This window comes from Benincasa hispida, chromosome 2 (assembly GCF_009727055.1).
Source record: "Benincasa hispida cultivar B227 chromosome 2, ASM972705v1, whole genome shotgun sequence".
NCBI lineage: Eukaryota > Viridiplantae > Streptophyta > Magnoliopsida > Cucurbitales > Cucurbitaceae > Benincasa > Benincasa hispida.
This window is the reverse complement of record NC_052350.1, coordinates 47,377,666-47,392,992: the sequence shown is the minus strand read 5'-3', so window position 1 is coordinate 47,392,992 and position 15,327 is coordinate 47,377,666. Positions and strand designations below refer to the sequence as shown.

At 34.5% G+C, this 15,327-nt stretch overlaps 1 protein-coding gene across 3 annotated transcripts; it reads right to left on the bottom strand.

Moving 5' to 3' along the window:
- LOC120072322 (YTH domain-containing protein ECT4-like) lies at positions 1-4,439 on the bottom strand. 3 transcript variants are annotated; one of them, XM_039024787.1, is made up of 9 exons: positions 4,106-4,439; positions 3,502-3,578; positions 3,135-3,285; positions 2,926-3,002; positions 2,203-2,802; positions 1,520-2,113; positions 1,220-1,432; positions 989-1,135; positions 1-896 (listed from the first exon to the last, which is right to left on the bottom strand). In XM_039024787.1, exons 1-9 carry the CDS (start codon positions 4,137-4,139, stop codon positions 675-677), a joined length of 2,115 nt encoding a protein of 704 aa, XP_038880715.1. In that variant the 5' UTR covers positions 4,140-4,439; the 3' UTR covers positions 1-674. The 3 variants fall into 3 exon arrangements, with proteins under 3 accessions (XP_038880715.1, XP_038880716.1, XP_038880714.1); XM_039024788.1 differs by having other exon boundaries at positions 2,200-2,802; positions 3,135-3,195; XM_039024786.1 differs by having other exon boundaries at positions 2,200-2,802; positions 4,106-4,438.
- Between the last annotated feature and the right edge of the window lie 10,888 nt (positions 4,440-15,327).

The window sequence follows — 15,327 nt, the reverse complement described above, 5'->3', positions numbered from 1 at the left end:
TTGAAGGGTCTATATTGCACTATTTCCCAACTTGCTTCCTTCTAGCTCTCTTACTGATACAGAAGCAGCAGCAGACCAAACAACTTTGTCAGATCTAGAAATTTACAAGACAGGAAATTGCCAAACCAGTAGAGTAAAGGAAACAAAAACAAAAACAAAAACACCAGAAGATGGAGGGGTTGAGGAAGAAAAGAACTTGATCTTAATAGATATGAGGGTAAAAAAAAGCCACTAAACACTAAAGAGAGAGATTAAAAAGAGGGGAAAAAAAGCTACAATCCTAGAAACCAAAACCCTGTTAAAATTGCCACCCACTTAAAATAATAGAACTCAAAAAGAAGAGGAGATGTTGTCTAATGAACTGAGACTGCATCATCATCTCATCATCATCATCATCATAACTCAGCTCTCACCACCATTGATTTTTGTAAAAATCTAAAAAGCATCATCATCAGTAGTATTGTGGATTCATTCTGGAGACTAGCAAAGCAAGAGAAGACATATTCCATAATTGTAGCCAAAATAAGTATGGAGAGAACTAGCCAGTAGCTTGTTCCTTTTTTTATATATCCAAAGCAGCAAAACTTCTGACAAAACTCCTTGTACCAAGAAGCTCCATTAAACTGCAGGCAGGAGGAGGAAGAAGAAGAAGAAGCTGAACCCACCCCACGCACTTAGTATCCATTCGCTACACCACTTCTCTTTTCTGATGATGGTGTTGTAACTGGCTTCGCACCACCCTTCAGGGCATCTACAGTTTTCAAAACTGATCCATTCTCAGAGATCTTTGTCTCCTCCTTTACCAAATCATTTGTGGCTTCAACTGGCTTTGGAGTTTTCACATCCACTACTTCAGAAACTTCCTTCTTTTCATCAGTAGGCTTTCCTTCCCAAACCTGCATTGCGTAGAAGTGTTAAATAAACACCATGAACAGAAACAATTTCAATTTTAAGAAAAGGGTTTTGCTACCCGGTTCAGACATGCTACCTGTTTCTTGAACTGCTGTTGCTTGGCTTTCTTCTCTTGTATTGTCTTTTGTCGAGTCTCGTAGAAACCAAAATCATCCAAAATGCATGTTTTGCTCGCATGCTCCTTGAAGATTTTTACCATCTTAAGTCCCGGCTCCAACTTGACCTACAAACAAAACATGTATTTTTCAGGACCAGTCACAAATAAGTTTAACCACGAATCAAATTATATGTTCACGAAAATAACTACCTCCTGTGTGTCCCTGCTATTGGTAACAGGCTTGTTCTCGTTGTTCTCAAGAATAATGTGTTTCAAAAGACTGTTGGGAACATCCTTCACTACATGCCACTTAACAGGGAAACAGCCGTTCCATTTGTCTTGTTGCCAGTATTCCAAGTTCTTCTGGAAGTCGACTGGCCCTATCATCTCAGCAAGGCCAACAAACTGACCACTGGTATTGACCTATCCATGGATGAATACAACATCAAATGCAAGAAGAGAAACCATAAACACAAGTAAAACAATTGACAATCTCAAATAGATACACACCGAAAAGAAAAGAAAAACCGGACAACCACCAGACTTCTCTTGAGCTTCCTGGAATGCAGCATCAAGTTTCTTGTTGCCATTAGGTGTGCTAGCCCAAACATTATACTTGATGCTTTTATGCACATCATCTTCGCTGTATGATTTAATAACAAAGAATTTGGCCTCAGCATATTCCTCAGGAAAATCTACTTTGTTGTATTGATCTCGGTCTGGAGTAGACACCTTATCTTTTTCTTCCTCGTCAGTTGCATTCATTGGTGGTAAAAGTTGTCCCTTCACAGCGAGAACACTGGGCACAAAGCCCTTCTGGTTCTTGCTACCCTTAGCTCTTGGTCCCCTATTCAGCTCATTCAAACCATCCATGTTCTCGTTTCCATATCCATAATAGCCACCATTTCGTCCCCTAGGCTTGTATTTGTTGTCGACTGCAAGCCACACACGCCCATTAGATCGTGAATCATAACCATGCGAAGCAAACCCTACACCAGATCTGACTGTGTTTCCAAATTGACCATACAACTTATTGGGGTACATCCTATTTATATAACCTTGGGTGGTATTCATTCCTGACATGGGTCTAGGATGAGGAAAACCCTGCAGCACAAAAATTGAAAGAAACATATTAAATCATGATATTCAATACTAAAAAAGAGACTTAAAAGTAGATATAGAATGCTTACTACATAGTGAGAGCCAGGGCGGAAGCTTGGACTCCTTGAAGAAGGTATGTTGTTTGCATTTGAGATAGAAGAGGTAATAGTAGAGCTACTGACCAGCCTAGACTGTCCATCTGAGTACAGTGGACCATCTGACCATGGGAAAGAATTCCTCACCCCTTCAAAACCATATCTGGGATCCTGATAACCCGAAGCAGGAATATGCCCTGGCAAAGCACCCCTTGCATACGCATTTGAACCAAATGTTGAATTTTGATATGTAGATTTTAAGGGAGCTGCACCATTGCTTCCCTTTGTTCCCCCACCATTTGTCAAGCCATTACCATTTGGATTGGTTGTCTCCACTGGAATCGGCTTTTGCTCAGTGGCTGCAGAGGTAGAAATGTCTCCCTGGGTTTGAGGAACTGTGGTCGGACTAGGAGTATACGGCCCACTGGTTGGAGTAAGAGGCTGAAAATATGGAGGATATTGGTAGTGCTGAGGTCCATACAGCTGGCCGTCATTCCCCATCGAGGGAACTGGAGAAGCTGCAGGTGAATAAGGACCATAGGGTCCGTATCCATAACCATGGTGATACATAAGAGATCCATTGTCCCCATAGACTCCCTGAAAATTTTGTTTAGGAAAAAAAAAAAAAAAAAAGAGAACAAAAGACAACAAGTTAGAACATAGCAAAAGTTACAATTCAAGTGGAGGAAATTCATTATCAACGTAGCAGCAAAAACTTACAGAAGTCATTTCAACCCCATCTGAATTTGTATATCTTGAATAATCATCCCCCCAGTCATTTCCAGTCCCATCAAACCCTACAAAACAACCCTCAGAAAGTCAGAGATCACAATGTCAAATTTCCAAGAACGTAATATCGTACTCAAGTTGAATACAATAAGAAATATATCATTGAATATTCAAATTCTAGAATCCATAAATCAATATACCTCCATAGTAATAAGATGGATATCCATTAGGAAGATAGCACATCCCTGGATCCATGAATTCCTGTAAAAACGGAGTCACAGACCGTTCATTTGGAATCTGACTAATAGCAGCATTCCCAGAATCAATGGACCCATATTGATTAGCAGATTGCTATACAAAGAAAATTTTCAGGAGTCAGCTTATTGAAAGGGAGATATAATAGTATAACCAGTCGAAATCTCACCAACTCCACCAAAGTTGGTAGAGTTGACAAGAAAGACAGTACTTGAACAAGCCATATTTCCGTTTTATTATTATGAACTACAAATTTTTTGCAAGACATCCACAAGAATAAAGTACTTCAACTCCGAATCTGAGAGGCAGTACCTTTTTCGTAGGCTCTGGAATCTCAACAGGCTTGGCCTGAGCATCCAATGACAACTTCTGCAGCAAATCTGCAGCTTCTGTAAAAATCAGAAGTAAAGGAAATACACAACTCGTGTTCACAAAATCACTATGCAGACCAAAAACTCTAAAACACGTTCAACATATAAAAATAGGTGAAAAAAACATTATTTTTTAGTTCAAATCCAATTCTAAATTCAATACTAGCATACAAGAGAAAGAAATCTTCCAAACAGATGCGAAAAGAAACCAGATCCCATCATACAAAAACCTAAAACCTCCAAAAAGCAAACGTAAACGAATATTGAATCAACAGAAAAGTAACCCATATCATACTTTCAAGTTTCAACTCCTCAACAACAGATCAAACAGAACCCAAATACAAAACCATCTTAACAAAATTAAACCCCCAATAACCTGACAAAAGAATTCAAACCCATATCAAGAAAAGAAAAGAAACCCAACACAGATCTACAAATCAAAACCAAAAAGAACAAAAACCCAAGATCCAATTCAAATCATGAGAAGGGTACACATAAAAAGTAAGAAAAGAGAAAACCCATATGAAATAGAATAGTAAGGATACGATCTGTAGAAGGAGGTGAAGCAACAGTAGCCATGAGAGGTAGATCTCGCTGAGACAAAAGCAAGGGTATAGACCAAAACGAAAAGGGGTGAAAGAGATGATATAAAAATGAACAAAAAAAACCCTGAAATCCCAAATCAAAGAACTGGGTATAGAGGGGATGGAGGGTTTATAGTAAGGAAATTGAAAAAAACCCTAAAAGAGAGAGATAAAAAGAAGAGAGAGAGAGAGAGAGAGATGGTAGCGAAGGGGAACCAACGGGTCTCGCAGCCGCCAGAGGGTTTTTTTTCTTCTGGGTTTCGGGGGAAGAAGGAAAAAAGAGGGTTTTGTACATCCAAAACGGTGATTCAAATAGCTCTCACACAAAGGCCTCGCTTCAGTTCTTTCGAACAAAAACCCTCACCCGCGGGTGATTTTTCTAAGCTTTTTATTGGTTGAATCTCCACGTGGCTAATTGCTAGTGGTGTAGTGACATGAAGGGGAAGACCGAAGAGAAGTCAAGGGAGGGTTTGATTGGTGGGTGATGTAAAGACAGGTGAGAATAAGGAAAAGAAGAACGTGGTGGAGTTGTTGCCACTTAGCGGAGGAAAACCTAATTGGGAAAGGACAGGGATGTCCCTATCTGGGATGGGATTTTCCACTAATCCTAATTCTGGAAGGCAAATACTTGTCCCAATCAAGGACAGGTTGTCCTTATCCTGGATAGGGTTATTCCTGTCCTGGATTTTCAGCCTTAACAATTAAGGCTCTCGAATCTACTTCTCCCTTTCGTCACCCAAGTCATTGCTTTGACTCGAGAGAGGGAGATTTGATATTTCTAGGGAATTTAAGTAGGATTTTTAGATCTAGTAGAGATTTATTAACTACTTAATATGTGTGTCTTGGTCAAAATAAGTTTATCTAGGGTTTTTTTTCTTCCTCTTAAAATATGAATGGAAAGAGTAAAAGTTCAAACAATTACATGAGGATATCACGAGACGTAATTAATGTAAATTTACACTCAGGATAAGGAGCATAAAGAATCGAATACTCCTGTTCCTTCAAAGCTTTACGTGCAATATAGTGCGTCAGTGCATTCTAACCACGACGAACATGAAAAAAAGAGACAACCAAGAGACAACCTTCAACTCACTAACCTATTCCTTAGCCTCTACAATCAAGAATGAGACTTTAGGAAAAATTGGTAGTAACATTATTCAGTGTATTGATTGCATCCAACTATTTATAATCAGTCAAGATATTCGATATACGGAATGAAGAGATACTCTCAGGTCCAGAGCATAGGTCATCGCTTCAAAAAGCGTAACCTCCTTGCCTTACATTAAGGAACAAACTTCCAGCCACATGTCTCAAGGAGTCTCAATAAACATAAATTTTAAATTTATATACAATGAATTGGTTACTATTTAGAATCATCAAATAAATCGTAGACTTATTAGACACAAACTTGAAACAAGACGCATTAGACGTTTTTAATGTTTACGGACCTAATAGTTATGAAATTAAAGTTCATTGTTTAGATACAAACTTAAAAATCGACTGCCTAAATGTGTATTTTAACATTTTCCCTTTTCTTCTACTCGAGGTTAAAGAATAGTCTTTCTTCTAATATTTAATACTTTTTATGTTTGTCTTTACTTATCTCTTTAATGTAATTTTGTGTTCTCTCTACTATTTCATTCTTTACTTTCTACCTAATTTTCTCAACTCAATTAACTTTATTCTCTGTAAATTTAGAAAAGAGTAATACTTAAGTGTAATCGAGTTTACATCTACCATCATGCATTCTCTTCCATCATAAAATAGAGAAGTATTAAAAAAAACATATTTTAAAGACAAAAACTTACGATACGACCAACTTGTAATTAGACACTTGGATTAACTGCACAAATAATTTAGGATGCACCGAATGTATTGTTTTTTATAAATATATCTATATTTAACTTTTATTTCCTTCTCTCTAAATTTAGTTCCAATTAACCTAATCTAACATTTGAAAACATGTGATCATAATAAACATTTGTGTTAAATATAGTTTTTCGTTAGATGTTTAAATGTTTATAATAATAAGGTTTAGAGTTAATCAGTTGTGTGAAATCTAGTTTTTTTTTCCTTCTCTGTCTTTTTTTTTTTTTTTTGTATGAATTATGTTTATTTTTAAAATAATAATAATAATAAATCATACTTATGTACAACAAGTGAGATTATATGAATTTGAAGTTTTGATCTTAAAATTATCGTTATTTTTTCATTTATAATTTAATTAACTTTGATCTCTTTCTTTTTAACACATCTTTAATTGTCTTCCATCATTATTGGTCTTGAAATAAAAATGATGTAACACGTGAAAAAGTTGTTAAACATAATGTTATCACAATTTCAAGAACATCAAAGATAAACAAAGAAAACTAAAGTCATAACAAAATACAGAGCTTGGTGACCTAATTCGTTGCAATACCACCTACATCTAAAGGGGCAATGTGGCTGTGGTGAGATATTTTGACTAATATAAAGTCAAGTAATTACAACGATATACTTATATGTAAAAAACGAAAATTACAATGACATTCGAATAGCCTAACTTAAAGAACAATCACTTAAGCTCTCCCTAAATGTGAGATCCTCTCACCGTCGACGTATTGATTCCCCCTAAGTATAGGAATATTAGTGAACGATCACATAGGTTCCTCCTAAGTGTGAGACTCTCTTTCAACTCGAATTTCTATCTTTCCCACTTCAAATGAAGACCGTTTCACTTGAAATACGTAGACTCTCCCTAAATATGTGAATCTTTTATCAAAATATAGTAAAACAATTCAATATGACCTAAAGAACCTATCTAGATTGACAGGAGAGCAAATTTCGTGATCATAAGATGAATATGTATTTTCTAACCACTTGTCATGGCGGCACCAAACAATTTCACATAATGGCACAAATTCTTCATAGGTGTCACCCTAAAAAGAGAACCATATTCTCTTAAATATGCACAACGAAAAAAAAACCCAAAAATAGCAAGCATCACATTGGGAAGGAAAGAAATCTACAATAATAACCAACGTGAATTTTTCAGATAAGGAAAAAATATATTATGTAGGATTCACATTCTAAAGGACAACCTAAGTAAGCATCACGCTGGGAAGGAAAGAAATCTATAATAATAATCAAGGGGGTGTTTGATGTGTAGAGTTGAGTTGAGTTGGTAATTATTATAGGAGGAAAATAATTGGGAGAGTTGATGTGAATAACGAAGTAAGAGATGTGAGTTAGCATGAAAAACGAGATAATAAACCTCTTTAATAATTAGTGAACCAAACGGTTGGTGGGTTTTTTTTATCCACCCAACCCAATTTAGGGGCCAAACGCCCCCTAATAGGTTTTTAAGCATTATCTCATGTTTGCGAATGGAAAATATAAGAAGAATAAGAAGAAAGATCGGAGAGAAAAGAGAGAGAGGGAGAGAGAAACATGCCATTGATGGTGAAGGAAGAAAATGAAAGGAAGGGAGGGAGAAAAATAGAGCGAAGAGTAGGAAGGATTAGAAATAAAAGTTTCAAAGACTAAAATTTCATTTTAATTCATGCACTTTCAAATGTCTAAATTTAATTAGGAATAATTTTTCATAAATATTAAAATTAGACAATATTATTAGTGTTGTGAAATTGAGGAACACAATGGAGCATAATGAATATAGAGAAAATATAATATAATATAATATATATAATAAGAATAAAAAAAATATAACTAAACTTGTAAATAACTAAAATTATAATTTTATGGAAATAGGAATGATAAAATTATATATAATTATATATATATTCTCACTAATGTGCATAATTTTAAGATCCACCAAATGCCACTATTTATAGGCAAAGTGGCAGGTATGATGTGGACTTACATGGACACTGAGCAACATGAAAAATGACACATAGCTTTTAGGACACTAAACATTGGGCATTTATTTTTATGATATTTATAATATTCTCCCTTAGATGTCCACGTATATATATATATATATAGTCTCGTTAAAACCTTACTAGGAAAAACTCAATGAAAAAAAAAACCTAGTGAAGGAAAATAGTACATATTTCATGTAATACATACTCTTAAAAGAATACAATATATTTACTCCTCTCACGAAAACATCACTTAAGATCTCTGAGTCGCCGCATTCCAATGTTGTGCACTAATTTTTCAAAAGTTGTGGTCGGTAATGCCTTTGTAAATAAATCTGTCAAGTTATCATTCAAACAAATTTGTTGTACAATAATGGTGTCATTTTCTTCAGGATCATGAGTGTAGAAAAGCTTCAGTGAGATATGCTTCGTTCTATCTCTTTTAATATATCCTCATTTGATTTGGGCTATGCAAGCTGTGTTGTCTTCATATAATATTATTGGAATATTTTTACTAGAAGACGAGACACACGTTTCATGAATATGCTGAGTCATTGACCTTAGTCATATACATTCTCGACTAGCCTTATGAATTGCAAGAATTTCAGCATGATTTAAAGTGGTCGTTATGGTCTTTTTCACCGATCGTCATGGTATAACAGTTAACTGTTTGGGATCTAGCTTTGTGTAGATCAAATAAATATCCAGAATTTGCATAACCTACTAGATCAAAATTTGATTTATTTGAATAAAACAAACTCATATTGATTGTTCCTCGGAGATAATAAAGTATACGCTTAATTTCGTTCTAATGTTTTTTTGTAGGAAATAACTATATCTAACTAATAAATTTACTGAAAATGCAATATCTGGTCTTGTATTATTAACAAGATACATAAGTGCCCAATTACACTAAGATATGGTACTTCAGGACCAAGAAGTTCTTCATTATCTTCTCGAGGTTGAAATATATCTTTCTTTATATCCAATGAACGGACTTCCATTGGAATATTTAACGGATGTGTTTTGTCCATATAAAATCTTTTCAAATTTTTTCCTGTATAAGTTGATTGATGAATAAATATTTCATCTACTAAATTTTAATTTGCAAACCAAGGCAAAATTTTGTTTTTCCAAGATCTTTCATCTCAAATTATTTCTCAAGATATTCTATTGCCTTTGAAAACTCTTCAGGAGCCAATTATATTTAGGTCATCAACGTAAACAGTTATGATAGCAAATCTGAATTTTGATTTCTTTATAAAAATACACGAACGTATTGGATTATTTTGATATCCTTCTTTCAATACGTATTGGATTATTTTGATATCCTCCTTTCAATAAATATCCACTCAAGCGATTGTATCACATATGTCCTGGTTGTTTTAATCCATATAGTGATCTCTGTAACTTTATTAAATACCATTCCTGGGAATTTGATGTATATGTTTAAGGTATCATTAGATTCTCATATAAACACCATTATCAAGAGGTCTATATAAATATGTTGCGACTACATCCAAAAGATGCATATCCAGACTTTCATACACAGTCAAGTCAATTAAATATCTTAGTGTAATTGCATCAATCACTAGAGAATTATGTCTCCTCATAATTAATACCAGATATTTGTGTAAAAACTTGTGCAACTAATCTTGTTTTATATCTTATAACCTCATTAATTTCATTTAATTTTTCACAAATACTCATTTGTATCCCACAAGTTTGACACCTTCTAGTGTTCGAACAACTGGTCCAAAAACCTATCGTTTTGAAAGTGAGTTTAAATATGCCTCGATTGCTTCTTTCCACTGAAGTCAATCTTTTCTATGTCGACATTCTTCAACAGATTTTAGTTCAGAATCCTCATTTTCAGATATAATATCAATAGCAACATTATACGCAAAAATGTTGTCAATAATTACATTAGTTCGATTCTATCTTTTTCTTATCATGACATACTTAATTGAAATCTCATTATTACCTCTATGTATTTCACCTTCCTCACTAGTCATATCGATGATTTCTTCATGGGTATTTACATCCTCAATAAAGTATTTTTCACTATTAATTATTTTTCGTTTTCAAGGATTTTTATCTTTGGAACCCACTAGTCTACCAAGCTTATGGTATGTTCTAGACTCATCAGTGATGACTTTTTGTGTTGGAAAATCAAATTTTTATGGAACATTTGCAGCTGGTATATGTGACTTAGTTACTTTCTTTGCATCTATAAATGCATATAGTAATTAATTTGCTATATTTTGTAAATGAATTATTTCTGAACTTCAAGTGCACATTGATCTGTACGGGGATCTAAATGAGACAATAATGATGCATTCCATGTAATTTCTTTTTCCAATTTCTTAATTCCTCCCCTTAATGTAGAAAAATTTGTCTAATTAAAATGACAATCAACAAATCGTACAATAAATACATCACCCATCAGGGGTTCAAGATATTTAATAATTGATGGGGAATCATATCCAACATATATTTCTAACCTCCTTTGAGAACTCATCTTAGTGCATTGTGGTGGAGTAATTGGAACATATACTGCACAATAAAAAATTTTCAGATGAGAAATCACTAGAAGAAATTTGGGCTTTAATGTCGGTTTTAGACCGACATTAAAGATAGTGTTATTAAAGCCCTTTAATGTCAGTTGCCTTTAATGTCGGTTTTACTTCAATAACACTGCCTTCAATGTCAGTTGCAACCGACATTAAAGACCTTCAGTGAAATTTCCAACCGACATTAAAGCCTCTGTTTTTTTTTTAATTATTAACCGACATTGAAGCCCGAATCTGTCCATTTTTTTTTAAATTCCGTTGCCAAATCCATTTTTTGGTCAAAAAGTATAACATGACACATCATCATTGAACGTTGTGGCTATGACATATTATTCATGTCTGGATTGTAAATCTATTACATTTAATCTACAAATTCTGCTATAAAATTATAATTTAAAAGACTGTACAATAATTCAGGCCTTGAAAATACAAATTACAAGTAATACAAACATTATGAGATTATTGTCTCTCTCCACTTGGTAAGTATGGATCCCTTCATAATTCTTCTTGAACCAACCCCCTAGCTTCAGCAATGTCTGGTTTTAGGCATCTTTGTCTGACTACTGTTGTTCAAAGGATCACAAACAAAAAATGTTTAAGACAAAGGATTGAAAGTGAAAATGTGATAAGAATTCATATTCAACTAACCGTGTTTATTGGGAATGTGAATAAATAGTACATTCAAGTCAAAATTCTTGTAGTGAATGTGTTGGATCTAAAGTTCCCTAAGAAAAAACATAAAGAGGTTGCGATACCAAATATTTACTCCTTTGTTGCATCTGCAAAACAAGAAAACTCAATAGTTGAATAAATGAGAGAATTTTCTTTTTCAAGATCTTGAAGAAGAGAAACTTGGTTACTTAGATATGAGATACGACGATGATGGAAAATTTTCGGCAGCATAACGATACTACCACAACAAAACCAAAAATTTACCTTGAACCTGTTCAAAGAAACACACTCCCAAAAATATTTCACAACCACTCGTTCTCAACAGAACTATCAGAATTCCAAAAAATGAATATTCAAGAACATATATATCAATAAGCAAATTTAGCTCACAATATACTTCCAACCTCAAAAGTTGTCACAAAGACTACCATAGTGCATGAATAACCCACAAACTACCATAGTGCGACCTACAAACTCGAGCACCGTGAATAAAATCTAAACTACAAATAAATAGTACCCATGAGTCATAAACGGGTGTTACATTCTAATCCAATATGGTCCAAAGAGAAATAAGCACACTATAACTTCTCAAACAGGAATTTTCATATCATTAGAGTCACTTGAAAACACTTAGAAACTGTGCTTAAAACTGCAAGCATTCAAAAATGCACTTACCAGAAACAATTTTCACCTGAATCTCTTGCTGTTGCAAGAAATCCATCTCCTCCCCACCCCTTCTAAACACCTAAAAATTACACAAACAAAAAAGGTTTAAGACAAAGGATTGAAAGTGAAAATGTGATAAGAATTCATATTCAACTAACCGTGTTTATTGGGAATGTGCATAAATGGTACATTCAAGGCAAAATTCTTGTAGTGATGCTTATCGAATGATCAAATAATTTAAATCGAATATTAGAATGATGCTTATTGAATATTAATATGAAAAATGTTTCTAATTTAATAGAAATACCGATTCTGTTACAAAGCTAGATACTAACTATTTAAATCGGATGTTAAAGAACGCTAGTAGAGAAAATTCATCTAAATTCATACTTGTAATGATTTTTAGCTATATACTAACCTAGCGTTTTCACATTTATTCTAGAATTTCTGGGACATTTTAAAAATTGTACTGAAATTTAAATATTCAACAAGAATTTCAGGAATATACACATAGATAACCATATAATAAGTTCAAATCTACATATGAGAATGATGGTTACAAAGTTCTAACCTTTGATGAAGGTTCCACGCTTAGTGAATGAATTTGTGCTTCTAAACCCAATGTCAACATTACATAACAAGCGCTCAAGACACTTGTTAAAGTGTACTCGTTTGGTTCCATACCATCCGAGAGCATCTCGGTGAAGAAATTTAAACTCCGAGCTGCTTGACCATTATCACAACAGGAAGATACAACTGAAGTCCATGAAATCACATTCCTTTTCTTAATTTTCTTGAAGGCTCTTATTGCAAATTCCAAGCTCTCAGACTTAGAGTAGAAGTTTGAAAGAGAGTTACCACATTTGCATCACGGGGATTGATAGGCTCATGACTGTTGTACGTCACCAAATATTTCTCACCAGGAGAAAAATAAATTAACTTAACCTACATTTTATATATTAAAAGCTTAAGGCCTTTGGGACATTAGCAAGTACTGTCAGAAGGTCTGGAGCGAAAAACAATAACAAACCTGTTGATGGGCAAAGCGCATCAGACAGTTAAAGGTACCTGCTCCACCCCAAACTACAGCAACCTGTTGATGAATTGTTGCTAGGTAAGTCCCCAATGAGGACCACTGAACAAAACTCTCGGTCCAGAACTGTAAAAGAAAATTATTTAATTAAGATAGGGTTAACAACCTAAGAGCAAAGATGCCTAAATTGTATTAATTTTATATCGATATCCCAACATCAACCAAAATAATCTAACCAGGAGAGAGTAGCAACTTTAGATATAAAAACAAGTCCAATACTAAAGACAGGCTAAATGATACTCACTTGATGCTTGTAAACAGGCTCAAGCTTCAAATGTCTAGCATCATTCCATAAAACCTCAGTATCAGAACCAGATCGGATAACAAACTGATCCCGTGCTTTTTCATCAATTAGCCACTGTTGAAGATTCTCCTGAAATGTTCAGAAGTATATAGCAATTAGCATCATACTTCCACGACAACACAATTTGATCCATAAAATGACATTCTCCCATGGTTCTTTTTCCCCATGGAAAATATTCAGCCGGGTAAAAGCGAAGTAGTTGAAATATTTAAATTGGCAGTTTAAGTAAAACAACTAAACTAAGCAAAAAAGCTTTCCATGTAGAAAAATTGAAGTTTCTTAACTACTTTAATATGATCTTTCTCATCAGGTACTATTTTACATCTCTCAGAGAATTAAACCCAATAAATAATTATGTACCTTTTGTACAGTTGCATATAAGCAAAACTAATAAAAGAATCTCGTCCTCAGATTGCCGGCAGTTGAAATATTGAATTTCCTATCAGTACATGATAAAAACTGAAGTGGAACAGGTTTTCGCACGTTCAATGGTACAGTAAAGCGATCATAACGAGTGAGAAGAACAAGGTTTTGGATCATGACAGGCAATGCAGATTGAGGTTGTGGTTGATGGAATACGAGAAAGGAAAGTATGAATTACCTTGTAGAAAAAGGCCATATAACAGCATGTCAAGAAGTAAATGCAAAGAGTTTATCTACAATCTTTGTACGACAAATTGGACACTCTGAATAGGCAAGTGAATAAGATTTACATACTGCAGTTTCAAAAGCCCAAAAGTTAGAACCAGGAAACAAAATGTTGGAATTTTTAGAAGGCTTAAGGAAACTTACAACAAAAATGTCAACATGGAAGAAGAATTGTTGCAGTTGGCAATTCGAAACAAACTTTACACATATGGGAATTCGTATCTACATTTTCTAGACACTTGAGATCCTTTTCCTTCATCTCTTGCATCCGTGCCTGAAAGGAATATGAATCGTAAGGATCAAAACTATTGCACTCCTATGGTGAAAATCCTTTCAAGAAGAAAAGAGGTATCATAAATATTTCAATGATTTTCTCTACTGAAATTTCATACCTTAAGGCGAACAACCAATGGTTCCTCCTCGCGAGTTTCTTTGGGTTTTTTCAAATCATCAACAGGATTGACTTCTTCTTCAAAGATGGTAACTGTTTCATTATCGTCCATTTTTGTATCAATAACATTTTCCGTTCCAGAATTCTGTCTTGCATCACTTTTAACATCTGAGATAGCTCCACCTCCACCCTATTTCTTCAACTTAGCAACTAGTACCCACATGTTAGCTAAATCATTTTCAAGAGCTGCCTCCCTTTTTTTTGCCTCTTCCATTTTCTTTCGGTAATCATTTTCTATAAGTTCCTTTTCAGCTAAGGCAGCCTCCAGAGCTTCCTCTCTTTGTTTCCTTGCATGAAGTTTTTTTCTTTTTACATATTACACACATACATACGCGCATTGAAATTAAATGACGAGATGCTTTCAACAATCTTGTCATTTAACTCCTTGATTTTTTTCTAGAAGGGAGAAGATTTGATCTTATCTTTCTTTTGCACTCAGTTTTTCTGATTCAAGAAGCCTCTCAAACTCTAATACTCTTTTTGCCTCTAATTCAGCATTCAAACCACTTTGTTTGTGAAGCTCTTCAAATTTCAATGCGTCATCTCCAGAGATCTTCAGTTTTTGTTCCAACTCTTGAATCTGCTTGCGGGAGTTTTAAAAATCATTAGTCAAACTATCAAATGCTTCTTTCACCGCTATCAACTCCTTGTTCTTCGCTTCTTGAGCTTGCAGCGCTTCTTGCAAACTGATGAGTTGCGAACTGTGTTTCTCTTCAAACTCAACAATTAGCTCTTTCGATTTTTTGTGATCAAGTTCAAGAACTTCAAACTTCTTTTCACTTCCCTCAAACTTCTTCTTTATGAGTGATACCTCATCCTGCAGCCTTGAATTCTCTGACTCTAAATGCTTCAAACTTCCAGCTAATCTCTCAATTTCACGTTCAATATCTCTTGACTTTTCTTGGGCCTCCAATAATTC